This window comes from Phyllostomus hastatus, unplaced genomic scaffold (genome assembly GCF_019186645.2).
Source record: "Phyllostomus hastatus isolate PE091 unplaced genomic scaffold, TTU_PhHast_1.1 phas_contig_477, whole genome shotgun sequence".
Taxonomy (NCBI): Eukaryota; Metazoa; Chordata; class Mammalia; order Chiroptera; family Phyllostomidae; genus Phyllostomus; species Phyllostomus hastatus.
In genome coordinates, this window is record NW_025333889.1 from 1,918,124 (window position 1) to 1,941,622 (window position 23,499).

At 66.8% G+C, this 23,499-nt stretch overlaps 1 protein-coding gene across 7 annotated transcripts in view; it reads right to left on the reverse strand.

The window, feature by feature from the left end:
- MLPH (melanophilin) overlaps positions 1-23,499 on the reverse strand; it is a 31,199-nt gene that overhangs the window by 1,874 nt on the left and 5,826 nt on the right. For 3 of the 7 annotated variants that reach the window (XM_045845620.1, XM_045845625.1, XM_045845622.1), the window contains 13 exons: positions 15,785-16,003; positions 15,536-15,648; positions 14,055-14,093; positions 12,754-12,857; positions 11,516-11,650; positions 10,629-10,815; positions 8,949-9,088; positions 3,891-4,073; positions 3,483-3,638; positions 2,014-2,106; positions 1,173-1,250; positions 756-813; positions 165-268 (listed from right to left, as the gene is read on the reverse strand). In XM_045845620.1, coding sequence (XP_045701576.1) covers positions 165-268; positions 756-813; positions 1,173-1,250; positions 2,014-2,106; positions 3,483-3,638; positions 3,891-4,073; positions 8,949-9,088; positions 10,629-10,815; positions 11,516-11,650; positions 12,754-12,857; positions 14,055-14,093; positions 15,536-15,648; positions 15,785-16,003 — 1,609 coding nt within the window. The remainder of the gene's footprint in view (positions 1-164; positions 269-755; positions 814-1,172; positions 1,251-2,013; positions 2,107-3,482; positions 3,639-3,890; positions 4,074-8,948; positions 9,089-10,628; positions 10,816-11,515; positions 11,651-12,753; positions 12,858-14,054; positions 14,094-15,535; positions 15,649-15,784; positions 16,004-23,499) is intronic. The other 4 variants (XM_045845623.1, XM_045845621.1, XM_045845626.1 and 1 more) reach the window with 4 other exon arrangements.

The window sequence follows — 23,499 nt, forward strand, 5'->3', positions numbered from 1 at the left end:
GGCACCTTTGGGAGATGTTTCCCACTTTTCTTTACATCTTCCGCGTTTCCCTTGACATGTCGCTCTGCCCCAGTTTTCCCCACTCGGACGACTTGCCGTCTGTCCACGGGCGACCCGGCCGGCCGCAGAGCGCGGCAGACAGCGTGGGCAGCGGGGGCACCTACCGCAAAGCTGCGGGGGGCGGCGCCCCTCCGGCCGTCCGGGCTCCTCTGCGTCAGGGACCCGCGGTACGCCGACTTCCGATCGAAGGGCTCCCCGCCGTCCTCGCCTTCGGGGAGAACGCGGGGTGGGGGGTGGGGGTGCTTACTGGTCCCACCCTCTCCCCAAACGAGAGTCTCCGCCTCCCGAGACACGAGCCAGGAGGCGGCCACACGGCCGTGTAACCTTCCGCCAAGCCGCCCGAGCTCCAGGCAGTTCCGACCACGTCCTCGCGCGTCAGCGGCTGTGCCGAGGAGCAGCGTGGTCCCCCCCTTCTCCTTGGCGTTGGAGCAGGCCCGAAGCCCCGCCCCCCGGGGCCCCAAAGCCGTAGGGGCGTCCCGGCACTAGTGTGGGGGGACGCCCACCGATTTCCTTTACTGCCGTGACCTGACCGCGGGCCCGCGGGGTCTTGGGACCCTGACCCGAGAAGGGGTCACCAGTCACCGTGAGGGTGCGCTCAGGGGCACGGGCGCCAGCTGCTGGGACCCACTGGCTGCACGGACACGCAGAGCCCCCCCTTCCACGCCCACGGGGTGAGGGGGGCGGGTGACTCTTACCTTGACCCCCAGGGGCGTTACTGAACCCCCTCCCCAGGAGGCAGGGCGCAGCCGAGACCTGGAAGGAAGAAGACGTCTCTCCATGGTGATTCTGAGAAATGCCGGGAGCCCATTTTGGACTCATCGTTCCTCCAGATTCCAAAGAATCGGGGGGACTGCCGGCTGCTCCTGGGCAACACTGGAGCTTGTCTCAGTGTGAGAATGCGCGTTACCCATCAGCTGAGCACCAGGCGCCAGGACGGGGGAGACGCTAGGTTCTGGGGGGCTTCGGGTGGGCTACGAAGGCCCCACGCACGCCCACCCTCGGCTCCGTGCGTCTCCGAGGCCACCGACCGGTCTCCCGCCCCCCGGGGGCCTGTCACGCCCCTGGACTGTCACTGGTTGTCTGGCTGTTAGAGGTCAGGGGGACCCACACACCTTGACCTGGTCCGCAGGGCCTGCAGGCGGGTGCTCGGGGCTCGGGCCCGGGGTCCTCGCTGGTCGGGGGAGCAGGACCTGGAGGACAAGGGAGCAGCCGCTGCAGGACCTCCAGCCCGAGGGCCGCCTGCCGGGGGCAGGGTGGACGCGCTCTCTGGACGCCCACGCAGGGGTGTGGGGAAGGCGCCGCGGCCCTGCCCCTCACGCCGCCCAGAGCTCAGGGCCGAGGCGGCCAGCCCAGCGGGTCAGAGCACAGGACACCCAGCAGGGCGTGGGCTCCAGCCAGACAGTGCACCCTCGCGCAGCGTGGGTCCCCGGTTCTGCCCGGACGCACTCCCACCGGGACAGGACCAGCTGTCTCCGTGACCTCCGGCGAGGTCCCACCGGGCACCCCGTCTGAGACTCCCCCGGGGGGCACCGGCTCATTCTCAGCCGGATCCCCTCACCGGCCGATCCAGCTGCACGCTCCCCGCGGGCCTCGGGAGGGAGGGTGCGGTGGGGCCCCGGCCCCCACCTGTCCCAGCCACCCCCGTGTCAGCGCGCGGTGCTGTCGCCCAAGCCGCGGCCTTTGCACTTCCAACTGTGTGTGCGGGCAGGTGTGTTTGGAACCCTCACGCGGGAGCTGGGGGACCCTCAGAAAGCACTGTCTCCGGTCGGGACAACCAGTAACGGGCGGAGAGAGCTCCCACGGGGCACAGGTCTCCGACGGCTGTCAGGACACCGAGCTCACGGGGGGGGGGGGGGGGCAGCCCGGGGCACTCAGTGTCCCGTCCCGGGGTGACCCTGTGCTCCCGGCCGGCGTCCGGGCCCCCAACCCGCGGGCCCCGCGGTGCCCACTCACCGGGAGCTTGGACCTCCGCCGGGCCTTCCCCCAGGGCCTCACCGTGAGCCCCGAGGCCCGCAGGGCTGCGATCCTGGCCTCGATGTCCGAGACCTGGGGGAACCGCCGACGACAGACAGACGTCACCCACATGTCCCATCCCCGAGGCGCGGTGCTGGACGGGCGGCGGCCCCGATTCCCTGATTGTGCTGTGTGTCCCTTCAGACTGGGGTCCCGCCCAGCTGCACTTCCCGGGGGCCCATTCCCTTCAGGTGCGCGGATGTCCGCGGGGAGTGCGGTGGGGCCGGGCACCCCAGGGCGGGAGCCAGGGGCTCTGGGCCCTTCAGGAGAGGGTCGGGACGTCTGGCTCCCGGCAGAGACGGAGGGGGATGGTGACGGGGGGAGGAGCCCCAGGGTGCTAAGGGGAGGGGCTTTACGGGCACCATTTCGACCCCTCGAGTCACCCTTGCCCGCCCCGGCCTCACCCCCACGGGCCGCCCCTCCCCCAGCAGCCAGAGGAAGCTTCAGGACACAGGAGCTGACCCATCACCCCTATCGGGTCCCTCCAGTGGCCCCCAGACCCTCCCCTGCGGCCCTCACGGCCCTCACAGCCCCCCTCCCCCTGGATAATCCCCACCCCCCGCCCCTCCGGAGGGATCGCTGCTGATCCCCGGACCCCGGGTCGGACGCACTCCGGGCCCGCACTCCCTGTGCGTCACTGCTCCCGGGCTGCGGCCTGTCCCCGCCCACTGCGGCGAAGCCGTGAAGGGGGGGGCAGCTCGGTCTCCGGGGTCCCCGCTGTCCCTCCTGTGTCAGCCCTGGTGCTGCCACCCTGGGGGTTGGGAGTGGTTTGCACGGCACCCGGAGAGACTCAGCGTATGTGCTGGGGCTGGCCGGCGCCCCCAACGGGCACAGCCCTGGAGCCCCGCCCTGACCTTCTGGGGGCCGAGGGTGCTCGCAGACGAGCCGGGAAGTGGGGGTGGCAGTGGGGGCTGATGCCGGGAGGGGCAGACCCCCTCTTCCCCGTGGGCCCCCGGGTCGGGGTGGTGGGGGCCGGGCAGAGCCCGGTCTGTCGGCTGTCCCTGGGAGGTCCGGCTCTGCCCTCCGACCTTGGGAAGCCACCGGCACCCCCGCCCCCAAACCGCGGCTCTGGGCCCACACTCCTGCCCGTGTTCCTCCCGCCAGAACGTGGTCCCAAACTCCACGCCTGCTTCCAGACACGCCCCTCCCCGTGGGTGGGGCGTGGTGAACGCAGCGTCTCCCTCCTGCACCCACAAGCCCTGCCTGTCCCTCGCACAGCAAAGGGGACAAGGACAGGGTAGGGCACGGGGCGGCGCGGTGTGATTCCCACAGGGACCCCCAGCTCCTGGTCTGGAGCCGACAGGGGCTCCCCGGTGTGAGCCACTGGGGGTCGCTCCCTGTCCTCAGAGCTTCGGGGCCCACCACTGTCTACCTTGGGGAGCCCCCTGCCCGCCGAGGCCATGGGTCACCTCGCTCTCCGCCTGCTGAACCTCGGAAGCCGTCAGGGCCACCTTGTCTTCCAGCTCCGACAGCGCCTCGTCCGGGGTCCTGGCGGTCTGGGTGGGGTCCTGAGGGGCGGGGGGGATCTCTTCCCATCTCTGCGCTTGGCCTGCAGACGCGCTCACCTGGGAAAGGGAGGCGCTGAACGTGACCCCCGGCAGGAGAGGCCGCAGGTTGCCCCTGGCAAAGGCCCCTTTCCCACGACCCCTTCTCTTCACTCCTGGAGCGGGGCGGCCGCGTGGTCAACTGGGGGCCGGACGCCTGTGCGGCCACCAAAGGACCCCTCCGGGACCGACAGGGGTCAGCCGCCTGCCCTGGGCTGCGGGCCGCTGAGCCGGGCCCCACTCCCGCCCAGGCCGCTGGTGGGGGGGCTGTACCTCCGGGGTCGTCCTGGGGGGGCGCTCCAAGGCCGTGCTCCTGCCCGGCTCCGCCCCTTCGCGCTCGCCCTCCTCCCCGGAGGAGGCCCCGGGGTCGCTGACGTTGCCGGTCAACTCCTCCAGCTTCCGCTTCAGGGTCTCCTCCTCCGCGTCGGCGTCCGTGGGCTCGCGGGCGCCTGGACACTGCAGGGAGCACGCGGGTGGGTCCGTGTTCGGGGGTCCCCGGTGAGCACCTGCTCAGAGGCGGCTCGGCTCAGCTGCCCACCGCGAGCTCCACCCCGAGGCTCCCGCTGCAGCCGTGGTCTCCCGGTCCTGGCCGTGCGCATGCGGGGCTGGTCCTCGTTTCCAGAACCGGCTCTGGGGGTGGGCGAGCCCTTCCCGAGACCTAGAGGGCATCGGGGCCGTCTAAGGCCACCACTGATTTATGTATAAGTCTGTTCCTAACGACAGTCCACATCTGATTAAGACATTGGTTTCGTGCGAACCACACGCTGATGTAACATTTCCGTACCTTCCGGAGTGAGCGCCCCCTAAGGCGAGCAGCGCCCCCCGGTCAGCGCGAGGCTGTTAGAACGCGGCCGCTCTCCCCTGCGCTGTGCGTCCTCACGCCCTCCCGCGGCGACTGTCTCACCGTCCAAGTTCGCGCTCTTGGCCCCGCCCCTCCCCGCCCTGCCCCTCACGCCTTTCCCCTTTGGTGACTTTCTCTGTTCCCTGGATCCACGAGTTACTGTTTTACTTAGTTCGTTTGCTTTGCTGTTTGCGATTCCGCGTATCCGCGAAGCCCGGTGGCTCGCGTCTCTCTGGCTGATTTCACTCCGCACAGGTCCCTCCAGGCCCGCCCTCGCTGCCGTACACGGCGAGTGTTCACCCTCTCTCGGGCCGGGTCACGTTCCACGGCGCGTGGGTGCGAACACGTCTCCTTCACCCGCCCCCGCGCTGACGCTGCAGTGAACGAGGGGTGCGTCCCCTCTTCGCCCGTTATTTTTTTCATTTGCACCTTTTTTGGCACCTCAGCCTCCTTTAACGAAGGGGCTCTGGGGCCCGGTCCCCAGGTGGGCCCGCAGATATTCCTCCACTGACCGGCGCTCACTCACCTCGGGACTCTGCCGCAGAGGGGCAGGGGCAGAGGCCGTGGCCGGGACACAGCCCATGCCCACCGGCAGGACCCAGCGCCCACCACCCCGGAAGCACCAAGTCCCCAGGCCGTGGATGGGAGGCTAAGGCCCCACCCAGGCTGTGACCGGGCGCAGGTGCCTGTCACTCCCACTGTCTCAGGCCAAGGGGTCTGGAGCGCCCCGCCAGAGCTGGGGGCACAGGTCAGGGAGACAGGACACTGGACCGGAAAGCCCCAGGACGTGTCCTGAGCAACGGGGGGGCGGGGGGGCCCTGCTGTCAGCACAGGAAGGCTCCAATTAGCCACACCGGCCGAACAAAGTAGAGCCACTGTCTGGCGACAGCCCTGGGTCGCCCGTGGGCCAGAAGACACAGCAGGTGACAGGGCGAAGTGACCAAATGTGCAACTTCCTCCTCCCTGAGTCACCAGGCTCTCGAGGCACCAGAAGCTATTAGCTCCCAGACGGGAGGACGCGAAAATCAATTCCTGTTCCGGGCCCCGCGGATGCGGCCTGGCTGCCGCCGTGTCCCCGAGGCCCACCTGGCGTCAGCAGCGGGGCGCGGCCCTCCGGGCGCCGAGACGCCTCTGCCCTGCTCGGTAGGTAATGAGTTCGATCTTCAGGGCGCCGAGAGCTCCGAGGGGCTGATCTGCCCGACGAAGGGCGAAGCTGAGAGCCCTCAGACGAGGGTGCATGCGGCGCTGGCGACCGAGGCCACGGCTGGGCTCGCTCGGGGTGTCGGGAGACAGCGGTCAGCTCCCTCAGGTGCGGGGACCGCAGGCGGCCTTGTGTCCCTCGGAGTCGGGACCCCTGGCTGCTGCCTCGGCCTGGGCGGGAGGAGCCCGACCCCACCAGTGCCCGGCGCATCACTGTGAAATGTCACTTGCAGAGCAAAAAGGAAAGAAAAACGCCCCACGGCGGTGACTTGGGCCATCGTCACCTGGGGCTGGGCAGGTGGGCAGGGGCTGGAGGCAGCGTGGAGCCGTGCAGGGCAGCAGGCCTTGGCCGGCCAGCGGTCGGGCAAGCTGTGGGCCAGGGCGGCCAGGCCGGGCAGCACCCGGGCCTCTAGGAGCAGGGCCCCTCCAGGGCAGCTCGCACACGACAGGCGTGACACCGACTGGCTTTCTGTCTGCTGTCCAGAGCTGCCACCACCATCACACACCCCTCCCCCCCCCAGCAGATTCTCGGGGCCACAGGGGCCGCCTCCGGGAGGCTGGCCGCACCTCCCCACTCTGCCCAGAGAGGCATCTATGGCCGTCACACTCGGGACGAGCGGGTGCTTTTGGCGCACATGCACCCGACCAGCACCCACTCTCGATGAGCAGACAGACAGACAGACGCACCCTGAAAGGGACGCCACGGTTTGGCCCTGGAGAGGCTTCCCTGGGGAAACCGAGTCAGCGTCCGCAGCCCCAGCGCAGCACCGGTGTCCCTGGGGGGCCGGGTACCGGGAGGGGGGTGCTCGCTCCCCACCGGGGTGAGGGGCACGTGCCAGGCCTCCGTTTCCTGCCCCATCTCAGCCCCACGGGGTTCCTTCATATGGCAGGCTGTGCCGTCTGTGGCCCCTCTCGGCCTGGGCGATCGGTCGAGCGCTCAGAGAAAGCCCTGGGGTGAAGGGTCCTCACCCCAAAAGCCCCCCTGTGGGCACAAAGGCAGGGACGGGCAACGGGTCGGGGGAGGACCACTTGGACCGGCGCCTGCACAGCGCTGTTCTCGGGCCTCTGGGCTTGGTGGCCTGCTGTGGGTGGGGCAGAGGCAGGGGGCTCCCCCACCCCAGGCCCTGCAAGGTTTGCCCCAGTTTTCCCTGCCCCCCCATCACCGCTGCACTGGGGGCAGCTCTTCACCCTGCCCGGTCCCCCAACATAAAGGTGCAGGGGACATGTTCCCGGTGAGATGTTCATCGAAGTAAATAGAGGTGATAAAAAATAAAAAAAGAAAAAAAAAATCCCGGAGATAGGATACCAGCATGAAGGAGAGAATTCAAGGAGGGGTCCGGGAGGATTAGTATCCGCCGGATGTGTGTTTAACTGAAAGTTACTGAAGTGGTTAATCTAGAAACTTACTGAAAGCTGACAATGTAATTCTCGTTTTCCTCCCATTGTCTTCTGACTGGGGCCCTGGGCACTTCTCCACCACTGGGGGCCTGCCACACAGGGAGGTCTCTAGCCCGGGAGGTCTCTAGCCCGGGGAGGTCTCTGTCCCAGGGAGGTCTCTACCCCAGGGAGGTCTGTATCCTATGAAGGTCTCTATCATTTGGAAGTGTCTATCCTGGGAAGGTCTCTACCCCAGGAAAGCCTCTATCCCGAGGAAGTCTGTGTCCTGGGGGAGGTCTCTATCCTGGGAACTTGCTATCCAGGGGAGATCTTTATCCTGGGGAGAACTCTATCTGGAGGAGGTCTCTACCTCGGGAAGGTCTCTATCCTGGGAAGGTCTTTACCCTGGGGGAGGTCTCTATCCTGGGAGATCTTTATCCTGGGGAAGGTCTCTATCCTGGGGGAGAACTCTATCTGGAGGAGGTCTCTACCTCAGGAAGGTCTCTATCCTGGGGAAGTCTGTATCCTATGAAGGTCTCTATCCTGGGGGAGGTCTCTATCCTGGGGAGTCTGTTCTGTCCCACCTTAGCCCAGCCTCTCCACCCGACAGCCCAGGGCTCAGCCTGTGGGCCCCAGGAGGGGAGCCCCACAAGTGCGTCCCTCCCACCATGGGCCCCACGGCGCAGGCCTGTGCCCAGCACCAGCAGGTGGAGGAAGCCAGAGCAGCGCCTGCCCAGACTCCTGCATTCGCGCCCGAGGCCAGCCTCGCACAGCCGAGGCTCCGGACTCTCCGCCCAGAGCAGCGCCCCCAGGAGCCACCGGCTACCAAGCGGCCCAACCCCACTCTCCCCTCCCCGGGAGCCAGGGCCCCGTCGGAGCCCGCGGAGTCTGTTTCGGCCTCGTGGTCACGCGGTTCTCGCATCAAACGTGGTTGCTCAGCCCCTGGCTGGCGTAGCTCAGTGGACTGAGCGCAGGCTGCGAACCAAAGCATCGCAGGTTCGATTCCCAGTCAGGGCACATGCCTGGGCTGCAGGCCACGGCCCCCAGCCACCGCACATTGATGTTTCTCTCTCTCTTTCTCCCTCCCTTCCCTCTCTAAAAATAAATAAATAAAATCTTTAAAAAAACTCATGGTTGCTCAGATCTAATCGCTTGTCTGCGGGCGGGCTGTGGCTTCAGCTCGGAGCAGAGCGCCCGAGGCGCACAGAGGTGCCCGGCGACGCGCTGCGTCACGGACCAGCCGCGTCACGAGTCGGCGTCCCCGCCGCGAGTGGCGCCCCCGGTCTAACGGGCCTCACGCACGCTGAGGCAGGTTTTCCTACGGCCCACGTGGGGCCCGCTCACGGCGTGAAATCACACGTCGTCTCTCCCCCTTGGGAAGCACACGAGGCCCGGCAGAGCAGGAAACGTCTGTGAGCGCCGAGGGGACGGGGGTGCTCACCCCCGCCGCGATGAGCGTGCCCCTCAGAGACATGGCACGGAGGGAGACGCTGGTCACCAAGGCCACACGTGGGGTGGCTCCAGGATCACATCAGGTGGCAGACCCAGAACGGGCCAGTCCGCGGAGACAGAGGGCAGGGGGCGGTCGCCAGGCCGGCGGTGGGGGGGGCCCGGGAGTGCCCGCTGAGCACGTCTGGGGGCGCACAGGGGCGGGGACTGCCCGGCCGGCATCGGGGCGCACTGGATGTGACTGAGCCGCCACTTCCAAGTGGTCCACCCCCCGGGGGCCTCCCTCCGACAGAGAACGTGTGTTTGGACGGCAGCCCTGCTCTCGGCTACGCGGGCTTGTGCAGTCACGGGGGTTTAAAATATGAAAAGCGTAATTCTCCGATACGACTCGATGTGGAAGCAAAAAGGCCCCCCCCCACCCCTGTAGAAGCTACCAGAAAAGGAGCCCTCCCCGGCCACGGTACCTGGGTCTCGGAGGCAGCCAGGCCACTCGGTCCGGAACGGCGGGAGGCGGCCCCGAGGGCCCGGGCGCTCTCTTCGCTGGAGGGGTCCTCGCCCGCCGGGGGCGGGGCGGGTGGCTGGCCACTCCCGGCGCCGTGTGCCCCTGTGGACAGAGAGCCAGTTCGGATCATTCGGGGTGATGGACTGGAAGTCACCAGTGGGCACTTCTTTCCAGTGGAAAAAAACATCAAAGAAAACAAAGCCGGGAGTGTATTCTCGACAGCGTGGGGCCCAGAACCGCCAGTGTCAGGACGCCCGGGCCTGCCCACGGCGCCTGCGTGGGCCTGGGTGGCGTGCAGGCCACATGGACGAAGCAAACAGCCCATAACCGCACCACACGGGTCGCACAGGCGTGGAGCGTGGCCCATGTGGGTCCTGGAAGTTCCCATGCGTGGAGGCGACGTTAGGAAGCCTGTCCACGCCGGTCAGGTCACTGCGGGCTGTTTTGGTGCCGGGACAGGGAGGGGCAGACTTTGGGGGCGGGGGTCCCCCGTGGTGAGGCTGGGAACGCTTATCCCTGGGCCGTGGAGGGGAAAGCTCCCTGTCCCCATGCCCTCCCCACGAAGGACCCACCCACACACAGCCACAGGGGAGATGGGGGCGGGGCCCAGCAGGGAAGGAGGAGCCTCAGGAGCAATAGCCCTGCCCATCACGCCTAGACACAGTCCTTTCTTACCCTCCTCGCTGAGACACGCTTCACATCTAAGTGCGGGGGCAGGAGTGTGTCTCAGAATCAGTGAGGCAGGGTGGTCGGTCAGCAGAGCTGGGCTTGAAGCCCCACGATGCAGGACCCCAAGCGCCGTTTCTCGGCATGGCACAGTCCCTTTCCCCTCCCCCCACACCGGGCACCCCGCCGCCGAGCCCCGGGCACGGGTGATTAGGGAGGAAATGAGCGTGTCCTCGTCTGGAAGCCCGGTCAATGCAGACGCGTTTACTCGCTGCCCGGGTCCCCCGAGGCGGGCGGCTCATGAGATTAGGGTCCACGACAGAAGGATGGGGGAGAGTGGAAGCCGGCCGCACCTCGCAAGCCCATCAGCGGGAAGGCTGGGCGGCCTCCCTGATCTCATTTGCGCCGACATCCGCGGGGGCCGGCGCGCCCGACCGGCACGCACACCCCCCGCGGCCGAGAACAGGAAGCACCTTGGGATTTCATTACAAAGCAAAGTGGCAACGAGTCGGTCAATGAATGGGTCTGGGTTCCCGGCACCCACAGGCCCCCCGGTTCCCTGCCGGGAGCCCAGGGGACACCAGGGCAGGGGGCGCCCCTCGGGACCCGTGCCGTTGGTCCCCAGGGGCACCCTTGGTCCTCTGCCTTGGAGATGCTCTGTCCCCAGCCGGACGGGGGACCACCAGTCTCAGTCATGTCAGGAAAACCCGCAGGTCCCTGCCCTGCAACAACGTCCTCTCTGAGGGGTGGCTGGGCGCCGCATGGCCAGTTCTGACGTCCGCGCCGGTTTGCCCGAGTGTTGCTGGGGGGCACCCAGCGCAGGGAGAGCGAGGAATTTGCCAGGACGGCCCTCGCCCACCAGTCCCACGGAAGGGGCGCTACTTGGAATCAGCCGGAGTGTCTGCCCCAATGGGAACGGGGGCCCGGGTTTCCAGAAGCCCCCCCGCACCACGCGGAGCCCAGGAGAGGCACCTACCAGGAGAGGCAGCGGCCCCCAGGGCTGCCGCACAGGACGCTCCTGGCAGGCAGAGCTCAGCGGGGCCGCCCCATCCGGCAGGTGAGAGGCGGTCTGTCTGCACTTCTGCACGGGGGTGGTCTCCAGAGCCCCCGGTGCTGGCCTCCTCTGGGCGGGGCTCACCGGTGAGGGCCTGAGCCCACGGGACCTGCCGGCCAGAGGAGGTTTCACACTGGGGGCAGCTCGCTGGCCTGCGGCGGGTCTTTCTGGTCCACTCCCTGCACGTCGTCTGGCCGATGGAGCCCTAGACGCCTGCCCCCTCTGCGCCCTTACAAAGCAGGTTCCTTCGGGTTCAGGAATCCTGCTTTGATGGCCTGTTCTGCCCCTGTCTCCTGGGGAGAAGGCTGTGTCCCCGAACACAGGGCCACCTGTCACACCAAGAGGAAGAGACACTTCCGGCAGCCTGGCGGCTTAGTCCCCCCAGAGACCGGAGCTCTGAGGAGAGGGGGTGGGGAGTTATTTTGGGGGGAGGTGCATTGTTCTGGGCACATCTTCATAATCCCTGAAGGCCAGGGGGGCAGAGTGGGGGGCGAGGTGCCCTTTGGCTGCAGCCCCACCCCCCTCCTCCGCCCTTCCTGGGGCTGGCACAGGGCCCCCTCCATTGGGTCATCGTCCCCCAGGAAAGGAGGCCCTGGTGAGTCACCGGCTCTGCCTTCTTTCCGGGACAAGCGCCCACTGAACACCCCAGGCCCCCGACTCCCTGCCCTGCACCCCACAGGCCCACACCACCAGCTCAGCCTCCCTGGGGACTCGGGTCCTGGGAGGGTGTGACGTTCCTGGACCTCGCCCCCACCTGTGGCTCAGGCCACCCCAGGGTAGGGCGGGAGCGGAGACAAGCGCCCACCGACCTGCAGGCCGTCCGGGGGCTCTGGGGCCGAGGACGGGCTTGGGGGGCGGCTGCCCGGCCCAGCGGAGTCGTCGGAGTCGGCCTCGAAGTCCCGGCTGTGAATGGGGAGGAGGCGCTTCCCCCTGGAGGGCACCGGCTGGGCAGGAGGGGAGGCGGGGTCAGGAGAGGGGGAGGGCCAGACGCCCCTCGCCCCTGGGCTGCAGGGTGGGTGCTGGGAACAAACAGAGCTCGGGGCCGATCCCCCCGCCCCGTCCCACCCCTCCAGGTGTGTGCGTGCAGCACCCCGCTGCTGGAGAAGCAGAAGTCCACGATGGACCGACACACGGCCGCTCAGACGGGCCGGGCCGAGGACCAGGCCCCGGGAGGCTGCAGCCAGCCGTGGGGGGCAGGCCAGCTTCTGCGGGCTGCGAGGTGCTGCCCACCCGGGGGTTTCAGGCAGAGGAGGGGCGCCCCCTGGGGAGGCAGAGGTGGTGGGTGGGGGGGGGGAGCTCCCTGGGCCTCAGATGCAGGAGCGGAGGCCGGTTCTGGCCCCCGCCCCGAGGTGGCGGTTCTCCTCCTGCGGACGGGTGGGGGGAGAGCGGACACTGCAGGGCGCCCTGGAAGCCTGGGGAGTGGGGCGCGGACCCACAGTTGTCACACACGGGTGCCTGCGTCCCCACCCGCGGAGCGGCGGGCAGACCTGTCACTCTCCACACGGCTCCGGGTCCACGCACCGTCACCGGCGCCACCCCTGCCCTCCAACCTGCCCCCCGTCGGACCGGCATCCCTCCCCGAACCCCTGGGGGCTGCTTTGCTTATCTTTGTCCCCCCAAATAAATGTAAAAATAACAGAAACAAACACCAGTGAAAACAAGGCTCACGCTGGGTCCTAGGAAAAGCAGAAAGGCTCCCAGAGGAGACCCGAGGGGTTCGCTTCGCTCCAGACGCACAGGCGGCCCCAGCGGGAGGGACGGAGCGCCCTCTGCTGGGGGCTGGGGGTGGGCGCAGGTCGGGAGGTCCAGGCAGCTTTCCCGGCAGGCAGCGGCCCGCCCCACAGCTGGCTCTGGGGTCCTCGCGGTGACCGTGTGCTGACCGCACCCTCCTGCTTGGTGACCTCGGAGACTGTCCGGCAGGGCTGAGGGAGGTGATGCCCTAGGGCTCACACCACAGCGGACTCAAGGCGAGGACCGAGATCGCCAGGAAGCCAGAACCCCAGGTTGGCAGCTGGGGCGGTCGTGGGGGTGGCCGGGGAAGACTCACTTTGCTGCTGAGGGGCGGGGCCTGGGCCGCTGGGTCCAGCTCTCCGTCCGTGTCCCTCTGCTCACTGTCCCCGCTTCTGTCTCCGGGGCCTGGCTCAGGCCCGCCTGCAGCACACACCCGTCCGGGGAGAGAGAGGCTGGAGGCAACCCCGTTGTCTGTCCATCCGCCCCTTCCCCCAGTCCACCCTTCCATCCCCTCACCGTCCTGCCCACCATTCGTCCGTCACAAAACACCCAGACGAGGCCGTGCAAAGACCTCCCCGGCATCCGCTAAATCCGGTCCTAGTCACAGCAGGAAACCCGTGCTCTGCAGCGATGTGACCGCCGGTCACCCCTGGCTGGGGGGTTTGCCCCACCTTCTCCGACCCCTTTACACCATCTGAAGACCCTGGGGTGGCGGTGGGGGCAGGTGGCCCGGAGCCAAGTCCCGTTTCCCTGGAGAACCCGCCTCCCCCACGGGCTCGTTCCCCTGCTCCCCAGCCCGGCCCCGGGCACAGTGAGGCGGGGCTGAGGCTCAGCCCCAGGGCGCTCTCCCCTCCTTTCTCTGCCCTCCCCCCCCCACGGCCGCCAGACACGGGCACTGGCCAGCCGGGGGCGCCCCGTCCTCAGAGCACAGGCCTGGTGCTTATTTTTATTCTCTCTGGACGGGGACGGCCTTGAGGAAACTCACATCCAACAGCCAGACAGAGGCTTCGAGAAGCGGACTCTGTCTGTGCTGAGGGGGTGCGGACCTGGGTCTCAGAGGCCCGGGGTGTGTGTGGCCTTGGGTGGGGTCCCTGCCCCCACCACTGAGTGGGAGCAGGATCTCCGAGTCCCCTTGTCATCAGCTCCTTATGTCCCCCTCTGCACCTGGGGCGAGGCTTGGAGCCATAGCAGCCCCTCTCTGCGGATCCAGTCATGACTAGAGAAAACCAAAGGATTTCCCATGCTCTTGACATCACAGAGATTCCTTCCTTCCTTCCTTCCTTCCTTTCTTTCCTTCTTTCTTTCTTTCTTTCTTTCTTTCTTTCTTTCTTTCTTTCTTTCTTTCTTTCTTTCTAAAAAGTGTTTACTTATGTTTAAATAGAGGGGAAGGGAGGGAGAAAGAGAGGGAGAGAAACACCAGTGTGTGGCTGCCTCTCACACGCCCCCTGCTGGGGACCTGGCCCACAACCCAGGCATGTGCCCTGACTGGGAATTGAACCGGTGACCTCTCGGTTCACAGTCTGGCACTCGGTCCACTGAGCCACACCAGCCGGGGCAGAGACTTCTGGGCAGGGAGGTGGACGTGAAGACACAAGTGTCTGAGCAAGAAGGACTTACTGGGAGTGCTGGGCGAGCTCTGCACGCGGTCGGATGAACCTGCAGCTGAGGAAGAGGCGCTGGGGAGGACAGACCCCCTGGGGGGCCGGTGAGCCCCCAGACCGGAGGGAGGGGTCTCTCCTCGCACCCCAGACGCTCTTCCCACAGCGCCCGCCTGTCCCGTGGTGGGGCCGTCGGGAAAACGCACCCCCCAGTCTGAAGGGGCACCCCAAGACCCTGGGTGCCCTGCCCCCTGCCCCTGACAGCTGTGCTCAGTCATTAGTCTGTTGCAGGTCCTGGCTGGGCTGGGTTTCAAAACACTAACTTGCATCATTTCTTTGTTTGAATATTCTTAGCGGCACGATTTCCCCAGCTGTAGTGCCTCTTCCCTGCAGCCCTCCCCATGCAGTGTGTTTGTGGGCGCCCGCAGGGAGAGCACAGCCAGCCCCTGGGTGCCCCTCCCCGGGCCTGGGGCCTGCCTCCCTGGGGCCCCTGCGTCCTGGCCCCGGCTGGGACACGGGGGCCGGCTGCCCCACAGCGCCACCTGCTGGCTCTCGGTGGTGGCAGCTTTGACATGGGCAGGCTCCCTGCCGAGTGGGCTAACTGAGCTCCGGACCAGAGCCCTGGGACCTGTACATGACACAGGTTCCTGGACCCACCCAGGCCCCTAGCGGGTCCTCGGGGCTCTGCTATGGCGTGTGGTTTCCCGCCGTGAGCAGCTGACGTGGGGGGTGAGATTCTCAGGTGCTTTGGGGTGCGGCTCTCCCAGTGCTAACTGCGGTTCCCACCCCTGAGCCCCGCAGAGGGGGCCGGGCCACGTTCCTTCTGCCGCAGGAAGACCCTGCAGCTGGCTCCTGGCCGGCTGGGCGGGCGGGGGAGAGGACGTGTCTCTGGGCTCCAGCCGAGACAACGGCGTCAGCCTCGGAGAAGCAGCCTGGGGGAGGCAGGGGCGGGAGCCCCCCGAGAACTGGGTGACGGCCCCTCCCCGAGTCCCTGGGGGGCACCCAGCCCTCTGTTCTCCCAGCGCGGCTCCCAGGGGGACACTTGTTACTCTTACAAACGTCCTGGCTTGGGGGACTTCTCCGTGTCACCCCAAACCCACCGCCCAGGGAGGAAGGACCTGGGGACCCCGGACACAAGTCTGGGGTCCGGTTGTCCCATCAGCCGCTGAGCTAGGGAGCCTGGTCTGAGAGGTCTCCGCGCGCTATGACACTCCGACACATGCTGCCTCAGAGATGGGGGGGCAGCCAGCACGCAGGGCTTCCCAGGGGGCTGGGTCGGGCCGGGCCAGGGGTGCAAACGTCTGCACCCCACATGGCAGGCAGGCTGCCAACCTCTTCACGAACCCCAGAAACAGGGGCCGATGGACAGGCACTCACACCCACATTCCAGAGACACCTGCTTGGTCCCGACACAGTGTGAAAGCCTGGGAACAGAGGCCGCCCCCACCCCCTGGCCCCCGGCCCCCGCCAACCCCCGCCGGCCCTCCGCCCACTCCTCACCTGCACCCGGCAGCCGCGCGCTCAGGGACCGGACCACCTTGGCGCTCCCGAACCGCTTGAAGCGGGCCCGCACGTGCCCGTAGAACCACTCCAGGGAGCCCCGCTCCAGGACCCTGCGGGGGGACGGAGCTCAGGCCCGAGGCTCGGCCTCGGCCACACATGGGCCCACCCCTCCTTCAGCCTGCCCCCCCCCCCGGAGGGGCGAGCCAGGCCCCCAACCCAGCGGGGCCCCTGGAGCTCCCGGCTCACCTGGCCAGGTGGCAGGGGTGGCAGAGCCAGCCCTCCCCCGGGCGGGCGTGGCTGCAGCCGGGGCAGGCGAAGAGGCGGCAGTCCAGGCACTGCCTCCTGGGGGCGGCGAGGAGCCGGTAGGGCTGCAGGCAGTGGGCACAGCGGGTCTCGCTCAGGCGGGCCGCGTCGGACGCCAGCTCCCTCTGGGGGCTGCCCTTCTTGATCCTGCCCTTCAGCTCCCTCGGGGAAGCACGGGAAATGGGGGACAGTTGGACGCCTCGTTTCTGCAACAGCTGTACAGGTGGGAGCACCCGCAAAACTCCCTCATGTCCCGACACGTGGGTTCGGGGGCCTTGGAACTGGGGTGCCGTATTTTCATTAGAAGTGACGCGGCGTGCTCACCCTTCCGTGACCGTTCGCAGCGGCCCGTGTTTCTGGGATGTACGCGCATGACTTTTGCTCACCGGCAACGGGAGCCAGAGCCACACGAATTCCGAATCACAGGCTGGGGCACCGCCCACCGCTGCCCGCACGACCCGGTGCAGCTCAGTGGGACAGAGGGGACGGTCAGCGGTCCCGGGCCCCTCCGGCCCCTCCGGCCCTGCCCGGAGCCCTGAGCTGTTCCGACGCAGGGCTGCAAGCGGGGCGACCAGCACCGGGGTCCCGTCCAGCGGGGCGAGCGTGGGCCCGTGGTCGCTGGCGTCCGGTATCTAATCTGCCTCGGACGGGGTGGGCTTGGGGGCCCCCGGGGAGCCCAGCAGGGGTCAGGCCGGTGGGTCTCTGGAACCTTCTGTCCCCAGTGGGAGTGTTTGAGAGACAGTCAGAGAGGAGAGAGCAGCACGTGGCCGACCAGCGGGCGGAGCACACGCCACAGAGGACGCAGCAGGAAGGGCCACTGAGACTCTGCGCGGGGCCGACGCTGTTTTTTCCGTGGGACCCTGGCCGGTCACATCCCCTCTGCCACCCTGACCCGAGTCAACAGCCCCGAGCTGAGGACAACGCCCAGGAGGTGGACGGCAGGGTGGCGCCCTGCTGAGAAAGCCAACCGGTCACTGTCCCCTCCCGGCAGCGGTCGCGGAGTCCAGAGGCCAAAGCCAGGCGGCACTTCCTCTACGAGGGGTTCGGGGCCTCCCAGCGGGGGAGTGAGTGAGCGGACGCCCCGCTGTGGCCCCCCCAGAGCAGGGCTGGGACGGCTCGGCTCGGAGGGCCCAGGCAGGAGTCGCCCGGCACCCAGCGTCGCAGGGGGACCCCGGTCCCGGACCACCCGGTGTCCAGCCGCACGGCTTCGGGGGAGCGGGCCAGCTCGGACTCTCGGGAGAACTGTCCCCAGAGAGCAAGCACATCGCCTTCGTTCCGCCCCGGAGAGCGCCTGCCGGGCGCCGCGTTTCGGCCGAGAGGAGATCAAACGTACGCACTTTCAGTGACGACACTGGACGGGCACCGGGCACCCTTGTCTTCTGAGTGCGCTGCCCCTGCGGCTCGGCCAGGCCCAGGAGCGAGCGCTGTCCCAGCTGGGAGAGAGAGGGGCGGACCTCAGGTCACTGTAGGCGACGCCCCCTCGGGGCAGGCGGCCGCCGGCTGGGCTACCAGACGCAGTGGGTTCGGGCCGGCAGGAGCCCAGCGAGGCTGCCCACCCAGGGCTTAAAGCAGCCCTGGCTTATAGCCCCCAGTCCTGGAGGTCAGCAGTCCGGCCCGGGTGTCACTGGGCTGGGAATGAAGGGTGGGTAGGATGGCCATCCTTCCTGGGGCCTCTGGCTTCCGGGGGCACCTGTGTGACCTGTGCGCGTGCGCTGGCCCCGGGGGCTGAGTCCTGCTCCGGGGACTCTCTGGCTGTCCTGTGCTCCCCCCCCCACTTCCTCCCACTCATCGGGCCCCTGTGGTGGCATCGGGCCACCTGGGTTCCCCAGGGCCACCTCCCCACGTCCAGGCCTGCTGCGTGGTGGCCTTAATGGCGACTGCAAACCTCACTCCCCTTTGCCACGCAACCTGACACTTTCACGGGTTTGGGGGTCCGGACGTGGGCGTTTGGGGGGCTCATTATTCTGCCAGGACCCTGAGGAGAAGGGAAGTGAGGCTGCCCTCCCCCCCACCGCCCCGCCGAGAGATTCCCAAATTAAAATCCGCAGCCCGGCTGCTCCTGAGAACAGTCTGAAGGTGCGCCCGCCCTCCAGAGGCCCGGACACGAGGGTCGGGTCCGACCGGGGAGGGGCTGCCGCGCCGGGAGACCCCCGAGTCACCGAGGGGGGTGACGCGTCGACAGAAGTCGGGCGACCACGCTGACTCTGTCCGAGGTCGGCGCCGAAGGAGACACACCCGACATCAGGCCGCTGGAGGGCGGTCGTGGGGACCCGCAGTCCGGTCGGCTGAATAAACACCAGGACTCCCGGGGGGACAGAAACTCGCCGACCACGTTCTCCGAGGTCCTCTGAAGCCAGTGACCGCACGAGGACGAAAGTGACAAGGAGGAAAGAGTGGGGGTGGGGCGCGAGGGGCCGAGAGAGGCCGCCCCCTTCTGCTGGGCGACCTTGGACCCAGCGGGCCCTGCGGGCAGCTGGCCGCCTGTCCCAGCCGCGTCTGCTCCCGGCGTCCTGTCCGGGCGCCACGGGCCGCCTGGGGGTGACTTCCGACTCCTCCCTGCTGTCGTTGTCGTGTGATTATTCTCATTTTTCTTCTTTTTTAATTCTTATTTTTTAATACTTTTAAATTCAGTATTCTGATGTTTTGAGGCAAGCCGCACGTGACCCGGGGCTCGTGCTGGGCGCCGTTTTGCAGAGTGTCTCCGGAGCCGGCTCTGTTTGTGGACATCGCGACGGCCCATCCCCCGCTGTTTGCGTTGTCGGGCGGGCCCGGGCCTGCTGTTTGACTTGTGGGCCGGGGCGGGCGCGGGGCGTCTGCTCAGGGCGGCCGCCGTCCTCGCCCGGGGGCGCGGGTCCCCGGCTGCGGCTCTGCGCTGTCACTCTCTGGCCTGAGGGAAGCCCGGCAGTGCCACTGGGACACAGCGTAGAGGCCACCCCATAAGGCAGGGGGAGTGAGCGAGGGGACTCCCGGGGGGCAGGGGAGGAGGTCGGGCCCCGGCATCTGCCCTGGGCTGGCGGGCCACCTCGGAGCTCTCCTTCAAGACTCCTTGAAGGAGGGCGTCCCGGAGCCGGGTCTCCGGATCGGAGGGTCCTTTCGGGAAAGCTTACTCTGGTGCGCCTCTGTGATTATGTGACCCTAAAAGCCAAGGATGTGTGACTGCCATGTCTGAGCTTACAGCCTTTCTGACACCCGAGTAACGTGAGTGAATGTGGGGCACGTCTTGAGGAATGACACAAAACAGCCCCGGGCCGGCCGCCCGCCCCCGAGTTCCCGCGCCAGGGACTGCCTGCCAGGTGGTCTTCCGGCCTCGTCCCTCCTCGTGGGTCCCCGGGGACAGCACGGGAGCCACAGCCGGGGGCGGCCAGAGGACTGAACGAGGTGTTGGGGGGGAGGGGCTGTTACAGTTCATTTTTTTATTGACTAGTTTTTCTTCCCCCCGCCCCCACCGCCCTCCCCACCGGCAGCCATCAGCATCTGCTTTGTTTGGCTTATTCATTCGCTTTGTTTGTATTGAACATTCTTCATGTAAGTGACATCATATGGAACTTGTCTTTCTCTTGTTCCACTTGGCACAACACCCTCTAGGCCCATCCGAACTACTGTAAGCAGTGAGAGGTCATTCTTTTCCTGGTGCGGGGTGTCCCGTCGACCGGACACAGCGCAGTGTCCTGGTCCGCCAGACTGCCCGCAGATGCCCGGCTGCTCCCACCGTGGCCGCAGTGCACGCACGAACCTGTAGGGGGCGCCCAGACCTGTCTCAGCGGGCGCTTTTGTTCTCTCCAGCAAACACCTGGAAGAGTTACTGCTGGGCTGCATGGCCACTGTGTTTCTGAGGAAACTCCACGTGGCTTCCCACCGTGGCCGCACTGGTCTGCATCCCCACCCCCAGCGCCGAGGGTCCCCTTCCTCCGCGTCCTCGCCAGCACTGGCTGTTGGTTGGTTCGTTGGTGGTGGCCACTCAGACAGGTGTGAGGCGGCATCTCGTCGTGGTTTTAATTTGCATCTCTCTGGTGGTTGGGGATGTTCAGCATCCTTCCTTGTGTCCACTGGCCATCTGTGTGTCCTCTGCGGAGAGCTTTCCATTCAGGTCCTCTGCCCATTCTCTAACTGGATTATTATTTTTTTTTAATTTGGCAACAAGTTGTATGAGTTCTTCATATATTTTAGATGTTAACCCCTTAGCAGATATGTCATTGGCCAATATCTTCTCCCACTCGTGTATATTCTTGTAATGTCGATGTTGCCCTTTGCTGTGCAAACCTTTTTGAGCCTGACACCGTCTCTTTTGTTTATTTTTTTTTCTTTTCTTCCCCTTGCCCCAGGAGGCACACCCAGAAAGATATGACTTAGACCAACATCGGAGAACTGACCTCCTGCATTTTCTTCCGGGAGTGTTATGGTCCCAGGTCTTACACTGAAGTCTGTAGCCATCCTGAGTTTATTCTTGTATGTGGCGCAAGGGGGTGGTCTGGTTTCCTTTCCCACCCCCTCCCCATGTACCTGTTCAGTTTTCCCAACACCCCTTGTGGAAGAGAGTGTCCTTTCTCCGTTGTATATCCCTGCCTCCTCGGCCACAGGGTCATTGACCCTGTGCATGTGAGGATTTGTCTCTGGGCTCTCTGTTCTACCCCAGTGACCCCTAGGTCTGTGTTCATGCCAGTACCATGCTGTTTGGATTATTGTAGCTTTGTAGTGCAGTTTGAAACCGGGGCGCATGCTCCCCCCGCTATGCTTTTTCTCGAGATTCCTGTGAGCCCCCCCTGGCGCCCGGACTAGCGGACACTGTCCGCTGGAACTGAACCCCAAAGGGAGAGAACGCAAGCAGAAAGCAGCGGTGGCCTTCCCACAGGGCCTCTCGGGTCTCGGTAGCTGGTTTCTCGCACCTGCGGCTGGCACTGCCTCCGAGGAGCCTCACCTGGGCCCCCTCCCCCTGGGGTCCCCCTCGTCACCTGTCCCCCGGGGCCCCGAGGACAGTGAAGGCCAGTACTGCCGGAGCGCCAGTCCGAGCCGAGCAGCCCCTGTGAGCAAAGCCTCTACCGTCCACCCTCCCTCCCCACACCCGGGGGTGGCCGCGCCCTCGGGCTCACAGCCCGAGCCCCGCGCCCGGCAGCAGTTGGCCCCAGGACGCCCATTCTCTCGCACAGACGTCGGCCCTGCCCCAAGGCTCCGAGTTCACCCACAGCGACGCCCACGTGCTCCTGGCCACGCCCCGCCCACCTCGCTCTGAAAGCGCTGGCTGACGCCGGCGCCGTTGGCAGCCTGTTCAGGGCGCCTCTGACTTCCCCGCTGGCTGGCAGCCGGCACCGCACCCGCCGGGGAGCCAGGAACACGCCACGCCCTGCACAGTAAACACCCACTCCCAGGCCCCTGCTCGCCCCCGCCAACCGTGGGGAGGGGCTCAGGTCTGCTCGCACTGAGCCAAAGGCCGGACGCCCCGCCCCCCCTTCCTTCTCCTCCAGGTCCTGGAGCGGCCTGCCCCTGAGGGGGGTCGTGCCAGGCTGCCGGCGGGGAGTGGGGGGGACCAGACCCCAGGGGAAATCCCTGCCCGTCAGCTCAGAGGAAGGCTCCATGGAGGCCCCTGCGGGTGGCACCCCTGTCCCCCGGAAGGAACACGCACGTCTCTGGAATGCCGTTAGGAGGCTCCCGGGGGGAAGGGCCAAGGCCTCCTCTGCAGTCTCACGAGGGAGATGTCTCTGGGTTCCCTGGGGGTCTCTGGATGTTCTCAGCACAGCCTTGGGGGGCGGGGGGAGGCTGAGGCCTGGCCCAGGGGTCAGAGGCTTTGGTGTCTTGGGGTCGTCTGGTCAGGCAGGTGCCTGTGAAGGTCAGGGGCCTGGGCGGGCTCCTTTGTCTCGGGCCACGACCAGGGAGGTGGGAGACAGCCCATCTGACTGTGCGGGGTGCGGGGGTGGGGGGGCAGGCCTTCCCCAGAGCAGCCCCAGCTCCCTCCCCAGCTGAGGGGAGGAATCCCCCTGGTGCAGGCTTGTTTCTGTTGGATTTGTAAGTTTCAAAAGAGACCCCTCCCTCTTCTTTTGTTCTTGGATTGTTTCCACGTTTTCAAGTGGGCCTTCTGGGAGGTGAGTCGCTGGCCCAGCAGGCCGCCTGCCTTCTGGCAGCCGGCTCCTGGTGGGGGACCCCCCCCGCCCCATCTGTGTCCACGGGTGCAGGAGCACAGGGGCCCGCTCTCCAGGCCGAGCGTGCTTGCTCCCTGGTGTCGCAGCTTTCCTCCCGGAACCCTGTTCTGTCCTTGACCTTGGTGGTGCGTCCAGCCGGGCTGCCCCCTCGGCACCCCTCTCCGGGTGGGGCACCAGACTGCAGATGCTCGTGCGCAGAATTCCTGCCCTGCCCGGTCTGTCCTGGCCACCCACGGAGCGGTCCCCTGAGGCCCTGGGTCCCCGCCGATTCGCGGACCGTGCGTGTGTCATCGGGAACTGGGAGCAGATGGGAAGCTGTCCCCGGGGTGGTCGGTTGTGGAGACACCCAGACGGGCTACAGGCAAGGAGTGGGCGATCCTCTGAGTGGAAACTGGTTAAATGCTCGAGGAACACGGAGAAGAGACTGGGAAGAAGGGGTGTCTGCACTTCAGAAGCTGTCTTCAGTTTCATAAGAGTCTGCCAGTGTTTTAGCCAACTCGCTCTGCAGAGCCGGCCTCGGCGTCCAGGGCCAGAGTCTGTATTCTACACGCATCTGAGCCGCACTGGGCACGCCTGCCTCGTGCCCGAGGGCTGCGTGACCCTGTGCCGCTGGCGGCTGGGGTCACGGGGGTGGGGGGCCAGGGGGAAAGGTCGAGGGGGGCTCTGGGGGAAAGGCTTTTCCCAGGCAGGGGCGGCTTTGCCATCCGTTGCTCATTGAACCAACAGCACCGTGAACAAGCACCAAAGTGACGAAAACCAGAAAAAAGGCCTCCCTAACCCCCATCCATGTGCATGGGTCCTCCCTTCCCACGCGTGTCTCCGGCCAGGGCCCCGTTCGCAGGGCGAGCACCAGGCACCAGACGGCCTTTGGGGCCTCGGTAGCCCCGACCGACCGGCCCTGGGAGGTGCACGCCCCCATCACTGTCTCTCTGCTTCCCATGTTCCCGGGGGGCCACCCGACACTCTGTGGTCCCCACAACCTCTCCCCGTCTGGGAGGCATGGGGGGTGTTTACCAAGCCCGCCCCCCATCACATGGTGTCGGAGCAGATGCAGAGGATGGGCCGACCCCCTGCCCCCCGGCCCCACCCCCCACCGGCCCATTCCGAGCAGACAGGCTCAGCAGCCACTTCAGAATGAGGACGTGGCCCTGACCGTGACCGGCTGGCCTGGGGGCGTGGCCTGAGTCCCAGGTCGCTTATGGCACGGGGCTGCCGCCAGGCGGTCCCTCATGGGAGACCCCCTTTCCAACAGCCCACAGAGGCCTCCTGGGCCCGTCCCTCTTTGTGACGTGAAGGGGCCAAAGGACCACAAAGGTCAGGGATCGTGAATGGCAGGGGCGACGGGGGAGCCGTCCACGTGCAAGAAACACAGGGAGTCCCGCAGAACCACCTACCGAGGCGGAGTCCCCGGCTTTAAACACGGGGGTCAGCGGAACCACGCCCCCCTCACCCAGAAACCTCTGTGTCCCAGCTGCCCAGGCCTGTGAGGACGCCACCTCACTTGGCAAAGGAGGGACTTTGCGGTTG